This window comes from Emys orbicularis, chromosome 1 (assembly GCF_028017835.1).
Source record: "Emys orbicularis isolate rEmyOrb1 chromosome 1, rEmyOrb1.hap1, whole genome shotgun sequence".
Taxonomy (NCBI): Eukaryota; Metazoa; Chordata; order Testudines; family Emydidae; genus Emys; species Emys orbicularis.
Window position 1 is genome coordinate 306,603,948 of NC_088683.1, and position 25,675 is coordinate 306,629,622.

General features: G+C 42.0%; 1 protein-coding gene across 2 annotated transcripts in view; it reads right to left on the reverse strand.

The window, feature by feature from the left end:
- The window catches only part of ENOX1 (ecto-NOX disulfide-thiol exchanger 1), a 204,671-nt gene that overhangs the window by 107,202 nt on the left and 71,794 nt on the right, over nucleotides 1-25,675 (reverse strand). For both annotated transcript variants that reach the window (XM_065402606.1, XM_065402614.1), the window contains one exon: nucleotides 9,867-10,079. In XM_065402606.1, coding sequence (XP_065258678.1) covers nucleotides 9,867-10,079 — 213 coding nt within the window. The remainder of the gene's footprint in view (nucleotides 1-9,866; nucleotides 10,080-25,675) is intronic.

Here is a 25,675-nt window from a genome sequence, read left to right on the forward strand (position 1 = left end):
GAAAAATTACTGAAACAGCTAACTCCAATTTTTTTAATTAGTCTTTAGCAAAAGGAATAAAGAAGACTGGACAATTAAGGAAAACCTTTTTAAAAACAGCTACCAATAGAAAGCAATTAAGGGAATACTAGGAAAGTATGAATGTTTAGAAGAAAGTCTGGATGATCTACATCCTGGATGCTAAGACACTTAACTAGCAAACCTATTGTACCTGTAGTGGAACTGACTGTATTTCTGAAAAGTCATGGAACATACTATGGAGTTAATGGATTGTGGGAGAAAGCAATTACAGTGCTGATATTAAAAAAACAGGTAAGAAGGTAAGTGATCCCGCTAACCACCAACACGAGTCTCACTTCTGTCCAGGAAAAATAATGGAGCACATTTTAAAGGTAACCTGAAAAAGGGACAAAACAAAACCAAGGTCCATTCCCTTTTTATTATGCATGAAGAAGGCCGGGAAGGATTTTATTTAAGTTTGGTTGGGGGGTTTTTTGCTTAGATTTTTACATTAGAAATTCAGGTCCTGTCTAGCTGGGAAGACTCTGATGACTTTAGAACTGAAGAAATCATATCACAAGGGAGTAAACTTTGAGCAATTGAGAGGGGAAAGGAATTTTAGCCAGACTGTTTAGAATGCGTCTTTGTTAACACCGTTATTTCCTCGAGAAAGGACATTCAATTCCCATTCATTAAAATGTGAGAACACTAACAATATAAATCCTTTGAGATATACAGAAGGTCCCTGGGAATGGCCAGGGAAGATCAAAGCTGACATTCATGATATTTCTAAGGTAAAAAAACTACATGACCCCCCCCAACCCCGCCAAAAAAACCCACCTTTCAGTCTCTCATTATACATCATAAAGAAAAAATGAGCAAATAGGAAGCTATTGGGCAGTTGAACAGTATCTCAAAAGAAGTGGTGGGACCCCCATAGAGTGGACAATAGAGTAGAAAATACATTGTAAGAAATAATCTTGCATTGGTAACAAGATGGAGAGAGTGACTAGAAGATTAATAGGTCATTTCTGCCTCTAGGTTATATGGACCATTTCTCCAGATATGATCAAAATGCACAGAACAAAATCAGGGGATGGGGTGTAAATGGAGGTTAGTTACTGTGACTGGAAGTTCTTTGAGATGTGTGGGCCCTATCTGTATTCCACACATGTATATGCATATGCACTATGTGCCAAGTCCAGAGATTTTAACAACTGGTGTCCGGTGGCCCACGCATGCACAGTAGATCTCCTCATGCTCCTGAGACAGGCTATAAGAGGCAGTGCAATTTGACGGCCCCTCAGTTCCTCTCTTTACCATGAATCCAACCAGATTGGAAGCGGAGGGGACAGAGGGCGGGTAATCCAGATAAGGATCACCCATCTTGAAGAACTTCCAGTTACAGTAAGTAACCTCCATTTCTTCTTTGAGTACTGATCTCTTTGTGTATTCCACATGTGGGTGATTGGCAAATGGTGCTCAGACTGGAGGTGGCTACGAGGAAGCCAGCAACACAGATGCATGCAGCATTGCCAATCCCACCACTGCATCTACAGCTGAAGCCTGAACAAACACGTAATGCATAGTGAATATGTGTATGGAGCTCCAGGTGGCTGCTCTGCAAATATCCAGTATCGGGACTTCCTGCAGAGATGCTACCATGGCAGCCTGTGCTCTCATGGAGTAGGCTGTTATACCATCGGGAGGCGGGATGTGAGCTAGCTTGTAGAACTTGATAATGCAGCCAGAAACCCACTTAGAAATCCTTTGAGGGGATATAGCTTGACCATGGGATCTCTCTGCTATCGCAATGAAGTGTTTTGGAGACTCTAATGGGTTTGGTTCTTTGCAGGTAAAAGGCCAGTGCACACCTGATGTCAAGCGAGTGAAATCTCTTCTCTTCAGGAGAAGCATAGGGGTTTGGAAAAAAGACAGGTTAATGAATATACTGGTTAAGGTGAATTTTGGAGGCAACCTTGCGGAGATATTTAGGGTGAAAGCGGAGGGATACCTTGTCCTTTTGAAATACTGTACATGGAGGGTCTACCATGAGGGCTCCCAGTTTGCTGACCCTCCTGGCCAACATGATGGCCACTAGAAATGCCACCTTCATAGATAGGTGGAACATCGAACATGTCGCTAAGGGTTCAAATAGAGGTCTAGTAAGTTTTGACAGCAGGAGGTTAAGAGCCCATAGTGGTGTTGGCTTAATGACTAGTGGGAAGGCCTTGATGAGGCCCTTCATAAATCGTGTTATAGTTGGGTGGATAAAGACAGAGCACCCATCTACTGGAGGGAGGAAGGCTCTAAGGGCTGCAAGGTGGATTCATAATGTGCTGATTGAAACACCATATTCCTTTACAGACAGGAGCTAATCTAAAATGATCAGGATGCTTGGAGAGACTTTGTGAGACTGATTATGCTGTATCCATGCAGAGAAACTTTTCCATGTAGCCAGATAGTTGGCCCTAGTCAAATCTTTTCTACTCTAGTGGCTAGTCTACACTAGAAGCGCTACATTGGTGCAGCTGCACCAATGCAGCTGTGCCACAGTAGTGCGTATGGTGAAGATGCTCTATGCCAACAGGAGGGAGAATGACTCTGGCTTTGTCCCCGCCTCTGCCCTGCCTCTTCTCCACCTCCTCCCCTGAGCGTGCCGCATCCTCGCTTCTCCCCCCTCCCTCCTGGAAAGCGCTAAGCACCGCCAAACAGCTGTTAGGCGGCGGGAAGTGCTGGAGGGGGGGAGGAGCAAGGACGCGGTGTGCTGGGGGGCGTGGGGGAGAGAAGAAGGCGAGGAGGAGGGAGCTTGGCTGCAATTTTTCCCAGTGGGTGCTCCAACCCTGGAGCACCCATGGAGTCGGCACCTCCCTCCCGCTCACCTCCTTACCTGAATATCAGGACAAATGGCGTCCCGATCGTACATTGTTCGGGACACGGGACAAAGGGTTAAATATCGGGACAGTCCCGATTTTATCGGGACATCTGGTCACCCTAATTTTCTATGACCTATAGTGCTAACATTGCTTTAGCATGAGTATGAGGGTTTATAGGCCTCTTGGGGAACGTGTGCTTTGGGGAAGGGATGAATGGTGAGAGTGTGGAAGGTCAGGGAAGGAGTGCCGGGTATATACAACCTCATGGTAGGTGGACACAAGAGGTTGTGAACTCCATATAAGTAGCATGCTTCCTGAGAAGAAATCCCCATGAAGAACACTTATTGCTAACACTTATTACAACAATCTGTAACCCACTAAACCCCCATTTTTGTCCTATGACTACAGGGGTGTTAACAGGCCACGCCTACTTGAATCGTCCCTTATTACCTTTCCCAGACCTGAATAAGAGCTCTGTGTATCTTGAAAGCTTGTCTCTCACCAACAGAAGTCGGTCCAATAAAAGATATTACCTCACCCACCTTATCTCTCTAATAAAGAGACTAAGTTTATCTGTAGAACTTTAACATGACCAGTAAATTGGTGGTGTGACAGCTATAATACACTTTATTTTGCTGATTACCCTGTCATAAGCATCGGGTCAAGCAATTAATGTATGTGTTGAACACATGACCCAAATGTTTAGGTGTAATCCTCTTGCTAATCTTTCAAATACCTGCAGTCAGAAACTTGTGGCAGAGATTTCACTACCTGTAGTTCTTTGGTGGCTGGGCCATAAGCTAAAATGTTCTGATTGCACTAGTCCTTGTTAATAAGAAAGTATTTTACATTGAGACCAACATGCACTTTGTATATGTTTGAGACAAATACACTTAAACCCCATTTCCTTAACACAATTCTTCTCCACTTCCTGTGCTACTCATTTTTCCTTACTATTTTGGTACTTTTAAATAACCTCCCAGGTTCTTCCTTTACATTTCTCTTTTCAGGAAGATTGTGCAGCATACCCTTCTTACAAGTACTGTAATGCTGATATCAATTGTCCATAACACTACAGTATTACACTAGTGTAAGCTGTTGTATTTTAGAATTTCACTGGCTCCACATAACTTACTAGACAGCACACCTATTCTGGATAGCTATGCTACTTGATGGTATCAAGTTTAATTTCAGATTTTTGTTTACAAAGAGTGTTATGCTGATATGGCATACATACATAATTTTATGTGCATGGGAATGATGTAAACGAGACAGAGAATATTCCTTAAATCAACTATGAGATATGCAAGATTCTTGAAAGGAGAAGCCTGTTTCACAATTCCTTGTTTTGCACTCTTGGGCTTACTATATATATGTGAAATGTGAAACATTGTCCATCTGTTCATAAAGAGTTTGCAGAGAATTTTAAGAAGACATGTTAATGAAATTAATGGGGCATATTTACAACATTGATAAAACAACAACTTGGAGCATCTGGAAAGCTCATAAATTTGGTATTTATAAACATACATGGATTGTGACACCTTTAGCCAAATATGTCTTTTCAGTGTCCTTGCCCCCAAATGACAGACCGGCCAGGGGCTACCTTCCTTCTGGGTACTGCTGAGAGTTTATCAGGCTTGTGTAAGCCTCATGCTTTGAAAAATGTACCTGCAGCAAGGCCAATTTTGCTTTTAAGGAAACATCACAATTCTGTACATGGCAGGAACTAACCATACAGTAATATAAGTCTTACCTGAGGCCTGATATACACTACAAAGTTAGGTCAACATAAACCGCCTTGCGTCGACCATGTGTCTGCACTTAAATTTGTCTCCCACTGATGTAAATACCCATTACATTGACATAGCAATGCTACCTCCCCAAGTAGCGTTGAGCCATGGTCGATGTAGAGGTTGACACAGCACAAGTCTAGACACTGCATTACCTATATTGACCCTAACAATCCTCCAGCAGCTGTCACAGTACCCAACACTGACCACTCTGGTCACAATTGTGAACTCCACTGCCCAGCGGCCCCGTGAATTTTTAAAATGCCTTTTCCTGATTGTCCAGCATGGCAAGTACACCTACAGCTCTCCATTATTGTGTGCAACTGCCCAGCTGACCATGCCGGCTACATGCTTCAGACGTGCTCTGGCTTGGAGTAGACAGGAGATATTGGATCTCCTGAGCCTCTGGGGAGAAGAGGCTGTGCAGACACAGCTATGGACCAGCCATAGAAACGTTGACATCTACGAGCAGATTTCATGGGGGATGCAGGAGAAGGGGTACGACAGGGACCAGCAGCAGTGCCACGTGAAAGTGAAGAAACTTCAGCAGGCATACCACAAGGTCAGGGAGGCCAACAGTCGATCCAGTGCCAAGCCTCGGACCTGCTGCTTTTAAAAAGAGCTGCTTGCCATGTTCGGCAGAGACCCCCCCCCACGACCCTGCAGATCACCATGGATATCTCTGAGGAGCCCAAGCCACAGCCCCCTGGCTTGAACAGTGAGGATGAGAAGGAGGTGGAGGAGGATGAGAGACATGTGACTGGGGCCCAGCTATGCTGCAAGCCAGGTCTTGTTTGGGACTCCACCACAGTCCAGTCAGTCCTGGCAGTCGAGCCCAGTGAAGGGGAAGGATCATCGGATAAGCGTGTAAATGTATTTCTCACTACAGTGATGACGTTAGGAGTTAGGAGTCCCTAACTTAACAGGATGCAGCTCACGACTTTTCATTAATTTACTCGTACTAGAAGAGGTAAGGTACAACAAAGAGAGGTAGAGTTGCAATCTGCTTTTCATTGCTCCTGAGAGATCTCGATGAAACTTTCATGAAGGCATTCTTCAATCCTCTCCCAAAGGTTTCTAGGGACAGAAGTCTTATTTCTTCATCCACGGTAGGGCACTTTCCCGTGCCAGTCAGTGATAACTTCAGCAGGCACCATTGCAGTCAGTACACAAGATAGCAGCATATAGGCCTAGGTGGCTCCGGGACGCCAACAGCACCTGTGCTCTCTGTGTTACCCTCAGGAGTCATACTCACTGTGGCTGGTGCTGTGAGTGGTGCCGTGCACCAGTAATCCCAAGCAAAAAAGCCAATGAGCATGTGTTGTTGAAAACATTAGGGGAGGAAGGGAAGGGAAGGGGAGTTCTGAATCTTTTGCTTTCTGTTGTGACTATACTGACAATGGTACCTCTGTGCATTTTATCTGCAGTTGCTGCCATTGTGACCTTGAGGGGTTCCTCCTCCACACCTGCCGAACGCCTGAGCCAGATAGGGAGGAGAAAGAAGAGAACTCAGGATGACATGTTCAATGAAATCCTGCAAGCCAGTGCTGCATCAGACCCTGAGCACAGGGCCTGGAAGGTGAACATTGCAAACAGCCTAGAGAAGGAAAGAGTGCAGAGGAGAAAGGCCCAGGAGTCCCAGCAGGAAAAGGAGAGGAAGATGCACCAGGAGGTAATGAGGCTTCTCCGGCAGCAAACACAGATCCCGCAGACTCTTGTGGACCTACAGATTCAACAATCCTGGGCTTGCCTCCCTCTGCAGTTCATGGAGAACTCGATTGCAGCACCTCCCCCCAAACATTCCTCATGTCATCAGGGGCTGCTGCCTACCTCTCCACCTGGGGGGACATTAAAGACTACCAAAGCTTCACATACACTGACCTGTGAAAGCCACAGTTGGAGTATGTAGCTAAAATGTACATGAATGTTCTTTCCCCTTGTAAAGTTCTGTTCTGTTAATTTATTAAGTTTTCAGTGTATTTGCTTTAAAATTGCACAGATTTTTCTTTTCACTGATTGTTTGGAACATAATTCATCTTTATTAGTTCACAACATATGCTGCAGAGTGCCTAGCGGTTCTGAGAGCACCCACTTACTGGTTACTGTACAGTGTGACACAACTCATAGGATCTGTAACAAACAAAATGAATAGGTGCATTGACAGTGTTACATTCATATATGTACACCAGCACCACACAGTTCCTAACAGGTCAAAAACAGCAGGGACAGGTAGAGCATTACTGTGTCTCACTGTTAAACTACTCTTTCCAAGCCTCCCTGAGCCATATAGCTCCGTGTTAAGCTCTTTTAATAGCACTTATATCTGGCTGTTCCAACTCAGCAGACAGCCGCTCCACCTCTGCACTCGACCCCAGTGGAAATGTTTTCCCTCTTTGGTTCACAGATATTATGCAGGACACAGCAGGCAGCTATAACAGTGGGATATTTTTCTCACTGAGATCCAATCTTGTGAGTAAACAACATCAATGTCCCTTCAATCTACCAAAAGCACATTCAACTGTCATTCTGCAACTGCTGAGCTGCTAGTTGAATCTCTCCTTGGTGCTGTGGAGGTGGCCAGTGTATAGCTTCAGGGGAACTGGGGGTAGGCTGGGTCCCCCAGGATCACTATTGGCATTTCAACATCATCAGTGGTAATCTACCAGTCAGCAAAGAAAGTCCCTGCTTGTAGCTTTTGAACAGCCCTTTGTTCTTAAAGATGTGTGTGTCATGCACCTTCCCTGACCAGCCCACAGTGAAGCTAGTGAAGCATCCCCAGTGATCCACCAATGTTTGCATAACCATAAAAAATTAGCCCTTTCTGTTGATGTCACGCTCTGGCAAGGTGGTCTGCCAAAATAGGGATAGGTATGGCATCTATTGCTCCAACGCAGCTCAGGAACCATACTGCTGCAAATCGAGCCACTATGTCCTGCACATTGCTGAGAGTCACACTCCTGCATAACAAGAGGCAATTAATGGCCCTGCACACTTGATGACAGCTCCCACAGTGGGTTTTCTGAAATGATTCCCTGCTGACTGGCAGCAATCTGGCTTTGCAAGTTTCCACAGTGCGATCGTGACTCACTTCTCCACTGTCAGTGCAGCTCTCACTTCATAGTCCCTGAGCTGGAGGGTCGGGGCAAGCTCAGCACACAGATCCAGGAATGTGTCCTTGTGCATCTGAAAGCTCTGCAGCCACTGCTTATCGTCTCAAGCCTGCACTATGACATGATCCCATCAGTCAGTGCTCATTTCTCAGGACCATAAGCGACACTTCACCATCGGCAGCTGCTCCACCACCACCAACCTTGAGCTGATTCTTGCTATGTCCCACAGCAATCTGTCCTCCAAAAACTGTCATGTTTCCTGTTGATTTGGTTCTTTTCGGGTTCTGCAACTACCTACCAGAGGATTGTGTGTTCTGTGCTTGCAACGCTCACCACAATAGTGCAGAGCTGTGCAGGCTCCATGCTTCTGTCAGAGATGGTGGACAGCGAGGAGGGCTGCATGGGTTTTGGGGATTTTGAAAAGAGGAACGGAAATTATGGGATATGGATGATATTATGGGATGGAGACAGTTGCACACTGGGAAGTTGACTTCTTGCTCCCAGTCACCCCTTCACGATCCGTTTCTGCGCCACCATGCATAGCCAAAACTTCCCAAAAAAGACAGTGCGCTGAATGATGGGGGGGGAGGGGGTTTACACACTGGGATACCTACCTATGGTGCAATGCACTGTGCATTGACATAAGCACTGCTGGTGAGTACATGCACTGCCAACACTAGGAGCCAAATATGCATGCACACAAGTGATATACTAATTGCGGGGGCTTTATGTCGACATAATTTGCATCGACCAAAGTTTGTAGTGTAGACATAGCCTGAAACTACAAGGCTCTCAATTTTCCCAGTGACAGATGTTCCACAATAGTTGACGATTAACAAAATTATTTAGATGGATTTAACTAAGGTCCGGACTGCTGACACTAGGTGATTTTTTAACCCTGCTGAAGAAGACATTTTTAAATACTAGAACCAACTGTTGTACATGAAAGTTTTGGAAACCTGGTATGAACAGAACAACATGGCCGTGGTGGTGCTCACTTTCCTTTTTCTCACACATTATTTTTCAGTCACTGAGATGTAAAATGACCTGCCTATCCAAACTACCATGGGTATTAACTGATCTTGAAAACTCACCCACTGCACACGTCCTCAGATAATAACTCCATCTTTTAGCATGATCCCACAGTGTTGATGGTGCATATAGTTAATGTGTATGTAAATAGCAAAGGCATAATTAAGACACAAAAGTGCAACATGCATATTGGTCTCAGACTGAAAAATTTTCTTAATTTTTTTTCTTGTATGCTTAAGCAGGATGCATCTTTGTGACTATAATTAGATCCATTATTTGAGGAACTTGGGGTAATTGGAATCTAGCCTTTTTCCATGTGGATTGGGTGCAGATGGACTGAATGAATAAAAACGAAGATTGTGGGGATGCATTATACATATAAAAATCCTGCATAAATGAAGTACAATTGTTTTAAAGGGCCCTAGGCAATTATCCTGATTATTGTTTTATGAGGGAACCCTATTAAGGTGAGTTGCTTGATTATATTTCTGTACAGGGAAAAATTGCCAGCACTAAATATTTTAGACACTTTACCTGCCAAATAAATGCTGGCAGAAGATTAACGGAGCACTTCTGCTGCCAACAGCGGTGCAGAGAGTTCTTTTGCTGTGGGGGTGGCCTCGGCACACTATTTATAAACCTCCTGAAAGGGGCTCGTTTCTATAACTTATTTTTACCTACCCTCTATTCTGTAGGTATCAAAGTTAACTAGAATTCCTTATCTCTACAACTCACAGATAAGAGATCATTGCACTCCAGGTAAAGCATGATCTTTCTCTGTTCCATATTAGGGATACTTTTGTCTGGTCAGTTTCCTGAAACATTATGGATCTTATAGTATGTCTCAGTCTATTAATGGAAAAACTACTGAAACTTTGCTCACCTTGAGAAATAAGCTCTTAGGAATGGTCCTTGTTCCTCCAAATTGCTATAGCGTATGAAATAGGATATGAAGTAGAATGTGACTTTATCATAACTACTTACCCCCGAACACACAAAACACACCACCACTACCACAATCACAACAACAACACTGGACAAAAAGCGTTACTTACATTGAGTGAGGATCCCTGTTAAGGCATTTTTAAAACTCTCCTTGGCTTGTTCCATTTCTTGTTCATGAGTGGCTTTCTCATTCATAAGTCGGCGAACGTGGCTATTTGCTGACTGCACCATTGAATAGAATTGATTTGCGGAGCGACGATTCACCTCGCCTCGCTCAATCCAGGTAAGCAGCACTGTGATGGCCTCTGAAAATTTGCTGTCATCTAGAACAGTCAAACCACAGGTTTTAAATTACAGATATAAATATCCCAGGAACGATACAATTTCTGCGCTATGCCACATTAAAATCCTCATCAATTGTGCTTACACTGTATCATATTGGGTTGGACTTTTGGGTCTATTGTTCCATCAGATCTGGGGTGCTGATGCTATCATATGAAACTCCATAAATTTTCATCCAAAGCCTGTCTTCTAGTGATTATAATAGTTCTTTTCCTTGAAAAAAAAAAAGTGGCCTGAATTTTCACATGCACTAAAGAAATGGGAAGTGTGTGTGTGTGAGGTGCTAGATGTATTAAACGGTGTAAGGGATTTAATGTGGGAGGCTATAGTGTGATGTTTCCGTTACGTCAGGGAGCACCTGCATTTTGTGTCCACATTGATTGGCCTTTATTATTGTGCATTTAAAGGTTTGTACATATTCTCAAAGACCTCGAGCTGGGCAAATAATAATACATTCTTCTACAGTAAAAATTCTGTGTTCTGTGTATCTTGTCAAAACACAGGGCCTAGATCTGCAGATCAATAAATCCACTCAAAATCTTCCAGTGACACAGACCCCCACTACACTTAGTTCCTCTACTTGCACCTATTACTGTATGCTGACTGCACTTTATGATCATCAAGAAACAGACAACGGAGAAGCATTGTAAGTACACTAGACATTTAGATCCGGGACTAGACATTTAGATCCTCTGACTGTCAGATCCTGAGTCTGGACAACAGAGAATGGATCACTTGATAGTGGCCCTGTTCTTTTCATTCCCTTTGAAGCATCTGGCCCTGGTACTGTCAGAAGACAGGATACTAGGGTAGATGGACCATTGGTCTGACCTAGTATGGTCATTCTTATGTTTTTGTGAGGTTGTATGAAATAAAAACTCAACAATCAAACCAGACCAACCCAAGTATTATAATGATAAAGGGCCTGAATCTGTCATCATTACTTAAAATGAGTAATTTATTCATGCAAGGCTTCTCAGTGACTTCAAGGAGACTAGCAAGAGTGCTACTCACCATCAGTAAAAGTAGAAGAATTGGGATGCAAATTAGAGTTGGGAAATATCTACTAGGCCATCTTACTCACTAATCCTTCCAGTGCAAAATTTCACCCTACAGTATATTTTCTAGTACTTCATCTAATACTTTTTTTTATTGAAGATCTCCTGGGATGATTCTTCCACATCTTCCTCAAGAGAGTCTTACAGTGAGGTCCATTAAACTGTGAAATAAAACTTCCTTACAATTCAGCCTACATGTTATTTTTTTTTCTGATTTTGTCCATTTACTGAATAATTCATCCCAATGCTTGGTGTTTACTTCCTTCATATATTTTAAATGATTAGTATTTCTCACCTGCTGCATAAATGTCTACTGTTCTGGGGGGAAGGAAGCAGAGGTTTCGCCCAATGCCATTTTAAATGAATATGTGAAAATGTTAAAACCAGCCAATGATGTGGAGAGATCTGGCAAGTTTTTTTAATTGTTTTGTAAGGTAACACAATCTATCTGTAAGAAATAATAAAATAAGTAATAATAATTCTTATATGTTATACAGGACTGTTTATTCTAGATCACAAATAATGATACAAGACCCAGAAAGGTTCAGTGAGTTGCTTGTGGTCATGCAGCAGGTCGGTGGCAGATTTAGGACTAGACCCCAGGTCTCTGGACTCTTAGTTCAGCCCCCTATTCACTGAACCATGCAGTCACTTACAACAGCTGGATTCAACTGCTACCAGCTGGATAGACTTTTTGCATTTGAGAGACTCTCAGAAATCCACAAAATAAAAGCATCACAATGTCCTATTTTTGCATTGCGTTGTGTGTGTGTTGTGACTTTGCATCCACACATGACCATGCCCTCATTCTCTTTCACTTATCTTGTGGCCATTGAGAAGGAAAGAAATGGGGGTCTCTTTCTCTGTCCCACTCTTGGATGCAGGGGCCACCTCCCAGTTCTACCTGTGATACACATACATGTACCTGCCAGCACTTAGTTCACTCTCATGAGTGAAGCTCACCAGACATACAGACCTTAAAAGAGCTCTTTATAGAATTCTGAGATAGCCTCAATTCAGCTCAGAAACCACTGGGTTGAGGACCTCTGAGCTAGGATGAAATCCTGATCCTATTGAAATCAATGGGAGTTTTGCTGGTGATTTCAACAGAACAACGATTTCGCCCCTACAGCATAGGGTTTATTTGAAGTTACAATATAGTCAATAGAGAATAGCCTGTAATCATTTCTGTAAATGTTAGCATGCATAGTCTTAAAATCCGATTACACAATAAAGGAACGTCATGAAGCTAGGTGATTTTGTGGACAATACTAGCTTTTTAACTCTGGAAATTCAGCTGATGTTGAACATAAGGTATATAGAGTTGAATAGATTCTTCTCTTTTTTCCTTGTAGGTATCAGCATATCTTACCCCTCATAATTTAGCATTCAGGAAAGACCCAATACTAAAGTAGCATTTAGAATAAATTATCTTATCCTTTTTAGGTTAAGAAAACAGACAGAAAAATTAAGAGAAATGGTGCACATCAGCTGCCTAATCCAAGTATGATTTCTGAATAAACAGTCAGCAGAACTGAACAAAAAATATTTAGTTGAGAAGCATTTTTTAAAAAGCACTTTTGCAGAACTATTTTCCCGTTTGCTCTCTTACTTTAATCTCTGCGCAGCATGCCAGTGCATGCCATTTTGCTATTGAGCCTACAATAAATGAAAACACCGCTCTTTTGTTTTTATTAAGCACAGTTGGGGGCCATACAAGATGTTCATAAACATACCATCTTTCTGTCAAACAGTTTCAACCCATTAACTGCCCTGCTCCCTCAACTGTATATTTACTGAAAACCTATTTTAAAATACCCTGATCCCAATGAGCTGTAGGGGCCTGCTAATTGATGGTTCTTCACAAACAGAAAATAAATCTTCAGTATTAAACATCAGAAACTTTACTAGTTACATAATTAGGAGATATATTTTTCTAATAATTTAATAAATGCTAGAGGGTAATACATTCACAGAAGAACTACATTAGTTAATAATAACAGAGGGTCCTGTGGCACCTTTAAGACTAACAGATGTATTGGAGCATAAGCTTTCGTGGGTGAATGCCCACTTCGTCAGATGCATGTCACATGCGTCTGACGAAGTGGGTATTCACCCACGAAAGCTTATGCTCCAATACATCTGTTAGTCTTAAAGGTGCCACAGGACCCTCTGTTGCTTTTTACAGATCCAGACTAACACGGCTACCCCTCTGATATTAGTTACAGGTTCAAAAATTCCTAATTTAATCTTCACTCCTAACTTTTTAAATCCATGATTCCACTACCCAGTTACTGACAACTTGCAACTCTAATTTAATTAATTTTCTTCATCCAGAACACAGTGTAACTCTTTCTGAGCAATCCCCAGTTCACTTGGAGAACCACCTTTCAATACCTGATATAAATTCTTATTCAGTAGAAAGTTTTCTCTACCAGAGAACACAAAAACAAGAGAATCTAATTTAAACAGGGTTTGGGTTGCAGTCTTTTTAAAGCCATTCATTTAGACAGAAACTAATTCTGTTCACAGGTATCACCTCAGAGGTACAGCAATAAAAATACAGAGCACTGTTTAAATACATGCTCTTAGGTATGTTTCTTTATATAATCGTTCCATTAAAATGTACCATATATTGAAGTATTTTCTTGCACTTAAATGCAGTCTCCAAAGTTAAAGTGCATTTAGACAAATTATGCCTCTGACGACAGTACATCAATTACACAAACCTACACAGTACTTATACACAGTCTGCTGGGCTTTTAGTTGTATTGAAAGTAGTGATGTGTATCTTTTAAATGCTATCAGTCTTCTGATGACAGCTAGCCTGGTGTCAATTGCTAGAAATGTTTAGGTGTCTTTTTCTGGACACTATCATTCATGTCTCCAGAGATAAGATATTTTAAAATTCTTTTTATGTCAGGTGAAAATAGTTGGCACTTATATCCTAGCTCAAAAGTGAGATGATAGGAAAAATATAGAAAGGAAAATGATTCCCCAGAGCTGACTAGAAAATTTCCACAAGCAATATTTATATGAAAAATGAGAAACAATTGTTGATGAACATTTTTAAACCTTTCTTCTATTTTTTGATCAGCTCTAAACAACCCATAAACCTCCACCAGCTACTGCTGGGGTTGCCTCAAAATAGGATACGAGAGGCTGTGATACAGATACCCATTGGCAGTGGATCCCCTGTTCTTTGCAAACAGCTCTCTCGTCAGACTTGACAAACTCACTACACTAAACACATCTTACAGGATATTTATCCATAAGAGTAACATGTAATGTATCTAAGAAAACTCATGACTTTGTCAAGACTCATAACCATTGTGAGACGTAAATATGGACAATATTTATGGAATAATGGATTTGGAATAGAAATTAGTCACCAGGACGTAATGTTTCTTGATGATGAACTATTTAAGCAAGAGGGAATTGACACCCCTCCTTAGTCAGCTGGCGAGGTAATGCAAGAGTTGATTGTCTCTCTTGACGCATTCCAGAACAGTCAATGGAAAGCCATCAGAGACAAGGACAAACAATCGAAACTACTTAAAGGTAGAAGAGAAGCTCTATAAGAACGCAGGGGTTTATACTGCCTGTGAATAGAAACAAAGGGTTGTTTCAATATAACAAAATGTAGGGAAAGGCACTCTGGATCCATTCACTGAGAAAACCCCCTGGGGTGCTTTCATTAATATTTGGATCCTGACTCTTGAAAAACAGTCACCTCTGCAACAGACTGAACTTTGGGGGACAGTCTACTTCATTAACTAGGAAACATAATTATTGATAAGTGTAGGCTCAGGTTCATGTTTTATGATTTTGTTGTGTATTATAACCACTTGTTTTCACCACTCTTTCTTGTGTCTAGTTAAATCTTTATTATTTCTTAAATAAACCTTCTTTGGTTTTACTGTAAGTGCTCACAAGTGCTGTATGGTTTATAGGAGCAGTGGTTTCAGGTAAAACTGGTAAATTGGGTGTCAGGGGCTAGATATTACAGGGGAAATGATTCCAAGGGATTCAGGGACTAGAGTGAACCTATTATTAATGTGCATGGCAAAGGAAAGGCTGGCACAAGCCCAGAGGAGAGTGTTTGAGTGGCTGAAGGTCTGGCGGTGCCAGGGAGCTGACACCCAGCTACCAGAAGAAAGGCTCCCTCTCGCTGGAGGCAGGCGGGTAACAAGGTGACTCACAGTCCTGGGTACTCTAAGAACTATTGCAGAAGCATAAACTTAAAAAAATCCTACTTTCAGTGAATGGAGTTTCTCCAGTTTATGCTGTTGTAGCTGTGGGCAGAATTTGCCCCAGCATGATCTGAAATTTTGTGAGTACTCATCTCAGCAAAGTTAAGCCTGTGAATAAGCATTGGCAGGATCTGGGCCATAGTTCTTATAATCTTACCCATTTTATGGTGACAGACTGATACTCTGATCACGCTGGAGATAGTCTTTCAGACACTCTAGTGTTCCTGTCATTTCCTTATTTATAGTCAGGGCCGTCCTTACCCATACGCAAAGTATGCAGCTGCATAGGGCACCAGGAAATTTGGGGCACCAAATTTCCTGGTGCCCTGCACAGCTGCGTACTGCTCCAGCCCTTGCTCCGCTTCTTCCCCATGGCCTCCGCCCCAGCCCCGCCTCTTCCCGCCCCTGCTTCACCCCAGCCCCGCCCCCACTCCCTCGAGGACTGAAGCAGGGCCTGCACTCACCGGCGGCAGAAAGTTCAGCGGCCCGGCCCCAGCCGCGCCGCCGGTGAGCACTGGGGGGTGGTTCCCCACTGTCCCCAAAGCCAGCCCCGCCTCCCCTCCCCACGAAGGCCTGGGGCCAGCCCCTCCCGTGGAGGCCTGGGCCCCCCTCCTCCCTGCGGGGGGGTTGCGTAGGGCCCCAGAATAGCTAGGGATGGCCCTGTTTATAGTACTGTATTCTCAGCAAGTTCGCAGATGACACTAAGCTGGGGGGAGAGGTAGATATGCTGGAGGGTAGGGATAGGGTCCAGAGGGACCTAGACAAATTGGAGGATTGGGCCAGAAGAAATCTGTTGAGGTTTAACAAGGACAAGTGCAAAGTCCTGCACTTAGGAAGGAAGAATCCTATGCACTGCTACAGACTGGGTACCGACTGGCTAAGCAGCAGTTCTGCAGAAAAGGACCTGGGGATTACAGTGGACGAGAAACTGGATATGAGTCAGCAGTGTGCCCTTGTTGCCAAGAAGGCCAACGGCATAGTGAGCTGTATTAGTAGGAGCATTGCCAGCAAATCGAGGAAAGTGATTATTCCCCTCTATTCGGCACTGGTGAAGCCACACCTGGAGTATTGCATCCAGTTTTGGTCTCCCCACTACAGAAGGGATGTGGACAAATTGGAGAGAGTCCAGCGGAGGGCAATGCAAATGATTAGGGGGTTGGGGCACATGACTTACGCGGAGAGGCTGAGGGAACTGTGGTTATTTAGTCTGCAGAAGAGAAGAGTGATGGGGGATTTGATAGCAGCCTTCAACTACCTGAAGGGGGGTTCCAAAGAGGATGGAGCTAGGCTGTTCTCAGTAGTGGCAGATTACAGTACAAGAAGCAATGGTCTTAAGTTGCAATGTGGGAGGTCTAGGTTGGATATTAGGAAATATTATTTCACTAGGAGGGTGGTGAAGCACTGGAATGGGTTACCTAGGGAGGTGATGGAATCTCCATCCTTAGAGGTTTTTACGGCCTGGCTTGACAAAGACCTGGCTGGGATGATTTAGTTGGTGTTGGTCCTGCTTTGAGCAGGGGATTGGACTAGATGACCTCCTGAGGTCTCTTCCAACCCTAATATTCTAGGGTGAGAACCTATACTGCACCTCTAACAAACACACCACAGGACTTGCACCCAGGGGAAAGGGGCTATGGCATCCAGCTTGGTGTCCTGAGTCTGGGCTGCTTTGAGGCTGCCGAAGACCCTGCCAATAACTTAGACAGCACTGGGGGCCTGCCTTAATGTGCCAAACGGGCCAGATGGGGAAGGGAGGTATGCTCTATGTTTATTTGCTTGGTTTGCCATTGATGTGTTATGTATCTTGGTCATTTATTTACCTGTAATTTATATTTCTAAAATGTAATAGTTGAAGCCCATATAAAAGAAAGTCAAAATAAATGATTTATGCAGGTGAGTCAGGCTAGGGTAGAGGTTTAATAACCCTATTCATCAACAGACTCAATCCTCATCCTCCGCGCACCAGAAATAATTTACTTCCCATCATACACCGCGTTTGGTGCCTGATTGATGCCCCATTTTCCTCTTGGCTTAAGCTCCTCTCCTGCAGACAATGTATGCCACTGATTTAGAAACCTAAGTCGTAAGTTTACTAAACTCTTGTTTTTTTCTGCCCATATACCGTATATAACTGTGTCATACTTCACACATCTGGCTGGTCCTTTTGGAATTAAGAGCATTCTAAACCCTATGGCATTGCAAAATAAATTGGCATCAGGGAATCCCAATTCACAGTGCCAAAGGGTTACTTTAAAGAATGATTAATCATCCATCTTAGCTTTTCCTAAATAATCTTAACTATATATTATATCCAGGAAACTTTTTACATAACAACATATTGTGGCTGAAACTAAAAATTTAAAAATATATTTACTAAAAGAGATCCCAACTGTAATCATTCCAAACTGTCTAATCAATCTCTTCCAAATTCAAATCACAGAGGATCCTTCCATAGGTGGGTGTTCTGTGTTACACACAGAAATTCATTATCTTGTTCTGCTGATGCTATTATTTCCAATAAAATGTAATTATGAGATTATTGAGTTTCCTCCTTATTTCTCAAAGTCGTACTACAAACTTTTAGATCCGTGAACTGCAATTTCCGAGTCAGTTATAATTGAGTAATTTGGCAGTGCTGTGCATTTAATCAGCTATGTTATATTAACATTTTAAAATTCACATTGATGGAATATGGATTATGTGAGTCAGGACCACACCCAGAACACACTTCATAGTAAATGTATTTATTTTAGGTGTACTGAGTAGAGCATCCAGGGAATTGGGTTACCCAGCCATTGATAGCTGAGTGAACCCTAAATTTAATTATCAAAAGGCAACATTGCTCTCACAACAGCTCCTGCTGGTCACCCCTAAATCTAGCTAGATGTATGTCTCACAACAGATGCCAATGGCATATGGAACAAGGAAGGGAAAAACGCTGAAATAAACACAGGAATGGTGAGTGAACAGATTTGATATAAAAATCCTGAAACCTGTCTATTATATGTCTTTGTATGGAATATAATAATTAAGAATAGGATGCAAAAAATGCCTCAAAATTATTTCAGTAGCAACTACATTAGGCACTCTGCAGTTTCATTAGAAGGAGCTCGGAACTGACTTCCTTTCTGATGCATTAATTTTGGTCTCTACTACATTAAACTTCATTAGGTTCCCCCTTTGGCTAACCGCACCACTTCTGCGAGGCTTAAAAGTCTAGCTTGAAGTATGGAGTTATAATGAAAACAGAGTGGATTTCTTCTCAGTAAAATATCCTATTTCGCAAGCAATTAAATATTGTTTATACTTCTAACTATGTGCAAGCGCTGAGATTGACAAGCTTGATGTTACCTGAATCTTGCAGAAGATGCGTCCCCAGTTAGTTCATGCTACTATAACTGCCATCTATTTATTTAAATTTCCAATCTGTTCTCTCTTCAGGGGGATAATACAGTACCTGGCATAGATGCAGCTTCTGAATTTTGCAAATTATATATATTTTTAAAATGGAAAAGCAGGTGGATTACTTTGCTGTGCTCAGAATAAGACACTACATTTAAAAGGGAGGTAAATAATAGAATAATGTTCATGTCTTACAGATGTTTATGTTCCCTTTCTATAAAATATTTTAAAGCAGATAGTGAGATTTGGTGAGATGCCTTCATTAGATAGTAGGACTGCTTGACTACCTGCAGCAAATAAGACAGACACAGTATTTTAAAATGGCCTATTTGAAATAAGTGTTTTGTGAAGATGATACTATTAGGTACAGATGAGCTTGAATTAGGAATCTCATGGTGTTCAAAGCTCCACTTTGGAACCTAAATGTCACATGCATACAGATTAAAATGCTTTGTTCCAATGTACCTGTTAGAGCAGCATCCACATAAAGAAAGAAGGTCAACATACTGAGCCTATCTTTACCTGGGACTTCATTGTTGTGGGCACAAAGTTGCACGAAGAGTCATACGCATGCATGAAAATTTGGTCCCAAATATCTATCATCATATCTTTTTATGCAGCAACAATACATCTGATTGGGAGGATTGATTATTAATTATTTATTTATAGTAGCACCTATAACGTGCTGAGATCTCAAAATCTAAAAGATATAGACCAGGGGAAAGAGGTACAACAAACAAGTGGTTATGGTAGCCACATTTTCATAATACACTATCTGATGACATAATTTTCTGTTGTTCTTGCTAAAATATGTAGTGTATCCCCAATACCCTCGCATGATGGATTCTGATCTACAGCCACACTCCAATGTAGAAATGCATGATTTCCTTAACTATCTGCCAACTTGTTATCACATTTCAGCAAAGACATGGACTGCTACCTAGGATGTGTGAGTGTGCCTCAGAAAGGGGGTTGAAAATTTCATCAAACCACCTCAGGTCTGGATATTTTATCATTATCTCGGATATATGGATGAGCATACATTCTTCGTCCTCTTGTCTATCAATGTCAGCACTTTGATGCTCATTTCATTCTAGTAATCCTGCCACTGCTTTCACTCTTGTTCAAATCTCAGCTCTTTTCATGTGTTGGACCCAGGAAAAAGGGCTACATACATTACACAGGATTCTGACAACCAGATTAAAGTTGGTTTCTTTGTGACAGATATTGCCAACATAGTAAATGCCTTAGCAAAGGCTGTTACTGTGGTATATATGGGTTCTATCCATGTTGGCTCAGGCTGTGATCAATGGACTAAAGAAAAAATAAGGATGCAAATGAACTTGTCACCAGAGCAAGAAGTATCTCTGTATACTGCCACTATCAATGTAGAACAGTGCAGGGAAAGTGTAAGCCACCAATCTTAGTGTTGTGGCAGCAAATTTGACCCCTGAGCTCAGACTCAGGTTCTCCAGCCACAAGATGTTGGCAATGTGTCAGATGCTAGATGTCGCACTGAGATGCCATGGTAAAAGCTGACCAGATGGATAGATAGACAGATGTGTTGAAGGCAACATAGGCACTTAGAGAGAGGAAACTCTTTGAAATCCCTTCTGATCAAAGCAAGTGCTGGTTAACACCAGGCACTCTGTGGAAATAAAAACGCCCAGCCTTCATCTGCCAGCAGGAAAAGGTTTTGCAGGGAAAAGAAAGTGGGGAGTGGAATTTTCAGAGCTCTGAGGATCTCTAAAAGAAAAACGTTATTCACTGTCTGTCCTAGCATGCAAATAGAGACAGTGATTGATTGAGCTGGATCATAGTGGTCTCTTTACTGGATCTCTCCCTTGGTAGATGCATGAGTTTCTGCATAATTTAAACTTTAATTTTAAAAATATTTTTTCTAGCCCTTATGTTTATTCCAAAGGGAACTAATTCCAAATATGAACTGATATATATAGGAGCTGGAAATGAAGGTCAAACAACCCCCCCTCTCATACCTCTGCTTTTGTGGAACCATCTGGGTGCCTGCCTCTTTTCATCAAAATAGGCTAACTCTACAGCCTAAAGATGCCACTTTTATTATCAGGATTGTTAACTACTTCACTGCTTATCAGTTTAGTAGAATCACCCAGTAACTCTAGTGACATGACAGGATCTTGGGATTATAAACTGTGGACACAGTTTGAGTAGAGTAGTGCCACTTTTGCCCCTCAAAATAGGACACAAGGTGGGATATGTCCATCACACTGGCATTAGTAGATGCCATGGAGGAGCAAGCACAGAAAACCAAAGTGTAGATTCAGCAGCCCTGACTCAAGTCATGCCTGAAATCCAAAAGCCTGAATTTGATTTGCACTAGTGCCTCTTAACATTGCCACAGCAATGTTAAGGGACTTTGAAGTGGGAGTAAATTACACTGAGTTTATGGCCCCTTTGCACTGTTAGAGTCATGTAAAGGGGAGGGTACTGCGGAGAACAATCCAACCCTGTATCTTTGAACATGGAACAGTTTACTGTTTCAGATGCTATAGGAGCAGATAAACCAAAGGACAAACACTTAGTAGTGACAGGACTAGACTACAAATCTGGATATTGTCTTTGCAAGAGTGCATAATGGTAATGGCAAAGTGTTTGCAGCTGTTCTGAACTTCTTATAGAAAGGCAGAGAGCCCCTGATTTTCAACAAAGACCCATACAAGCAAAAAAGAATTGATTACACTGGTCTACAATTTTTGAGAAGTCGTCTGCTTCAGAGATAAAATGTGCTATTTATTATGTATTTTGATGTGCTGAATTCAAATATGACAATTAAAACAACTGATTGGCTACTGTTTCTAAGATATTTAAGTTTTTACATTTTATGTCTATGTATATTGTGTAGATAGTAGAGTTTTAATCATAAATTGTAAACCTAGGTCTTTTCATGCGTTTATGGTTGCTTTACATGATAATATTTCAACTGTCCTGTTTATGTAACACTTTAAAAATCAGCAAAAGGGTTATATAAATAAAATTTATTATGAAACAAAAGGCAAAAAACTATTATGTACATAGTTTAGTCCTATTCAGTGTCTACTCGGCGCTTCTTGGCTTGTCTCTTGTATTCATTAAATGGAGCATCTCTTGTCACTGTCCAGCAATAGTCTGCAAGCATTGATTGGCTCCATTTGCCCTGATAGCGTTTCTCCATTGTTGCAATGTCCTGGTGAAATCGCTCACCGTGCTTGTTGCTCACTGCTCCGCAGTTCGGTGGAAAAAAATCTAGATAAGAGTGCAAAAAATGTATCTTTAGTGACATGTTGCAACCAAGGCTTTTGCATGCCTTGAGGAGGTTTTCCACCAACAACCTGTAGTTGTCTGCCTTGTTGTTTCTGAGAAAATTTATTGCCACTAACTGGAAGGCTTTCCATGCCGTCCTTTCCTTGCCACGCAGTGCATGGTCAAATGCATCATCTCGAAGAAGTTCACGAATCTGAGGACCAACAAAGACACCTTCCTTTATCTTAGCTTCACTTTACCTTGGAAATTTTCCACGGAGGTACTTGAAAGCTGCTTGTGTTTTGTCAATGGCCTTGACAAAGTTCTTCATCAGACCCAGCTTGATGTGTAAGGGTGGTAACAAAATCTTCCTTGATTCAACAAGTGGTGGATGCTGAACACTTTTCCTCCCAGGCTCCAATGACTGTCGGAGTGGCCAATCTTTCTTGATGTAGTGGGAATCTCTTGCACGACTATCCCATTCGCAGAGAAAACAGCAGTACTTTGTGTATCCAGTCTGCAGACCAAGCAAGAGAGCAACAACCTTCAAATCGCCACAAAGCTGCCACTGATGTTGGTCATAGTTTATGCACCTCAAAAGTTGTTTCATGTTGTCATAGGTTTCCTTCATATGGACTGCATGACCAACTGGAATTGATGGCAAAACATTGCCATTATGCAGTAAAACAGCTTTAAGACTCGTCTTCGATGAATCAATGAACAGTCTCCACTCATCTGGATCGTGAACGATGTTGAGGGCTGCCATCACACCCTCGATGTTGTTGCAGGCTACAAGATCACCTTCCATGAAGAAGAATGGGACAAGATCCTTTTGACGGTCACGGAACATGGAAACCCTAACATCACCTGCCAGGAGATTCCACTGCTGTAGTCTGGAGCCCAACAGCTCTGCCTTACTCTTGGGTAGTTCCAAATCCCTGACAAGGTCATTCAGTTCACCTTGTGTTATGAGGTGTGTTTCAGAGGAGGAGGATGGGAGAAAATGTGGGTCCTGTGACATTGATGGTTCAGGACCAGAAGTTTCATCCTCTTCCTCTTCCTCGTCTGACTCAAGTGAGAATGATTCTGGTGCATCAGGAACCGGCAGTCCTTCTCCGTGGGGTACTGGGCGTATAGCTGATGGAATGTTTGGATAATGCACAGTCCACTTTTTCTTCTTTGACACACCTTTCCCAACTGGAGGCACCATGCAGAAGTAACAATTGCTGGTATGATCTGTTGGCTCTCTCCAAATCATTGGCACTGCAAAAGGCATAGATTTCCTTTTCCTGTTCAACCACTGGCGAAGATTTGTTGCACAAGTGTTGCAGCATATGTGTGGGGCCCACCTCTTGTCCCGATCTCCAATTTTGCAGCCAAAATAAAGGTGATAGGCTTTCTTAACCATAGTGGTTATACTGCGCTTTTGTGATGCAAAAGTCACTTCACCACAAACATAGCAGAAGTTATCTGCACTGTTCACACAAGTACGAGGCATCTCTGCTCACTTTGGCTAAACAGAAATGTGTCCCTTTGCAAAATCAAACACTGACAAATAAGAGAGCACGACACTGTATGATTTCTAGAGCTGATATAGGGCAATTTGTTCAGCAGAGTGATGTAAGCTTCGTTATGATTGCATCATCCATGACTTCTAGGAATAACATGATGCAATTCATATCATGTATGACGCAATACCAGCTTCAGATTGCATCATTCATTGTTTTGCCTAAAAAGCAAGTACTGTCCAAACCCAGTCATAGATTTATTCATAGATCCAGTCAAAGGTGTATTTTAGTCATTTCTGGTTTAAATTGAGATCCCTTCCCTTTATAACTCACTTATCCTCTGCCATTCCCAAGTCAAGGGTCATATATACTGACCCAGTAGCATATCTTGAAAACTAGAGCCAATCAACAATTTTAAGCATCATTTTCATTCTCAGTGACCCAGAATTAGTAAAGTTTGACTACATTTATTTCAGAAGCATTTTGGCTGTAGAGCGGTGTTACAGCAGCAGTCTTTGAAATCTCATCATAGCACTAGCTAAACAGATAGGGCAAGCATCTTGCAATGAAGGTAGCTTAAAACTTAAAGTGGTGAAAGGGTGCTGGTGAAACTAGTGGTTGTATCTGAAAACAGCTCAAATACTCTCTTCTTGATAAACAAAAACAAGGGACTCAAAGAGAATCTCTTAGTCATACTCTGAAGGGCACCTTGAGCATTTCTTGGAATACTTTTTCACCTACTGGTCTCTTAAATGGCAATTCTGGCCTCTATTGAAAATGTAGCAAACAAATATTTTGAATACCCTGCATGCCTGCCAAGTAGCATTGCAACAGAAAGTTGTTTTATAGGAGAAAAATGGATTTTTCAGTTACACTAGTTATGTTAAGAAGTAAAAGGGATATCAATTCTCATGTTCCAGAGCATAAACTGATCACAAGCTGGGGACAGGAAGAAATATCCCCTCATGGTATAGTAATACACAGTTATGTGCATTATGAGGTTTTATGCTTTTTCTCAGAAGCATCTGGCATTGACCACTGTCAGAAACAGGATAGTAGATGAGATGGACCATTGGTCTGTTCCATATGGCAATTCCGATGTTTTAAATGTTTTGCACAGTGGGAGATGAGGTTGCTCCTCCCATTGCAGGCTAGACCCTTAACATGAGCAGCAGCAATTTGTTCTTTATGAGAACATACTTGCCATTGCAAAATTATAATCTCTAATCTCGGGCCTAGAAAAAGGCAGCATTGCTAAAAGAAAGAAAGAAAGAAAGAAAGAAAGAAAGAAAGAAAGAAAGAAAGAAAGAAAGAAAGAAAGAAAACATTTTTATGTATATATTTGCATTTTTTTAAATATTAGGTCCATTAAAAAAATTCTACTCATATTCCTTAGGATGGCCAAGAGTCATAAATGACTATGTTATGGGTAGAGAGGTCTCGGAGGGAGGTGGGGGGGGGGGGGGAGAGACTGCTTAAAAAGAGTTGAGTCCTTTAGATCTCAGAGCCTTTTTTTGTGGTTGGCAGAGGAAGACCAGGCATGATAATATCTAGTTTTAAGCATAATGAGCATGGGTTGAAATGTGCAATTTTGGTCCACTGGTTTTGCATGCAGTTTTCTCTCAGGAATGTGGGCATCAGATGATCGGGATCAGGCTTGCCGGTCCATACTGCAAGACCATATACATTGTCTATATGGCTAATAACGTTCCAAACAACCATGACTGAATAAAGGATGAGGCCTCTGACTGAAACCTGTTTGGATGACTCTACAAAGCCTGTGCTGGCACAGTTGTCTCCAACTGGGTATTCAGTTCAGCATAAAACAAAGGAGAGTCAGGAAGTAGCGTTGCCATCATATTTGCACCTGACCTTAAATGTAGGTGGTCTATCATTCCAAAACTAATTCTAGTTGACTGTCTCTCTTTTGCATGTGAGTTCCAGGATGGGATTAAGAGGGGACTTGTACAAAAAACCCCATTGCTCCACCAACCATGATGATCTGATTGAGCTGATTGCGATCCCTGGTAGTGAAAGAGTCACTGACAGGGACTGATGTCTATGCAGATAATTCTTTTGGGTTAGGTCAAGATGTCAT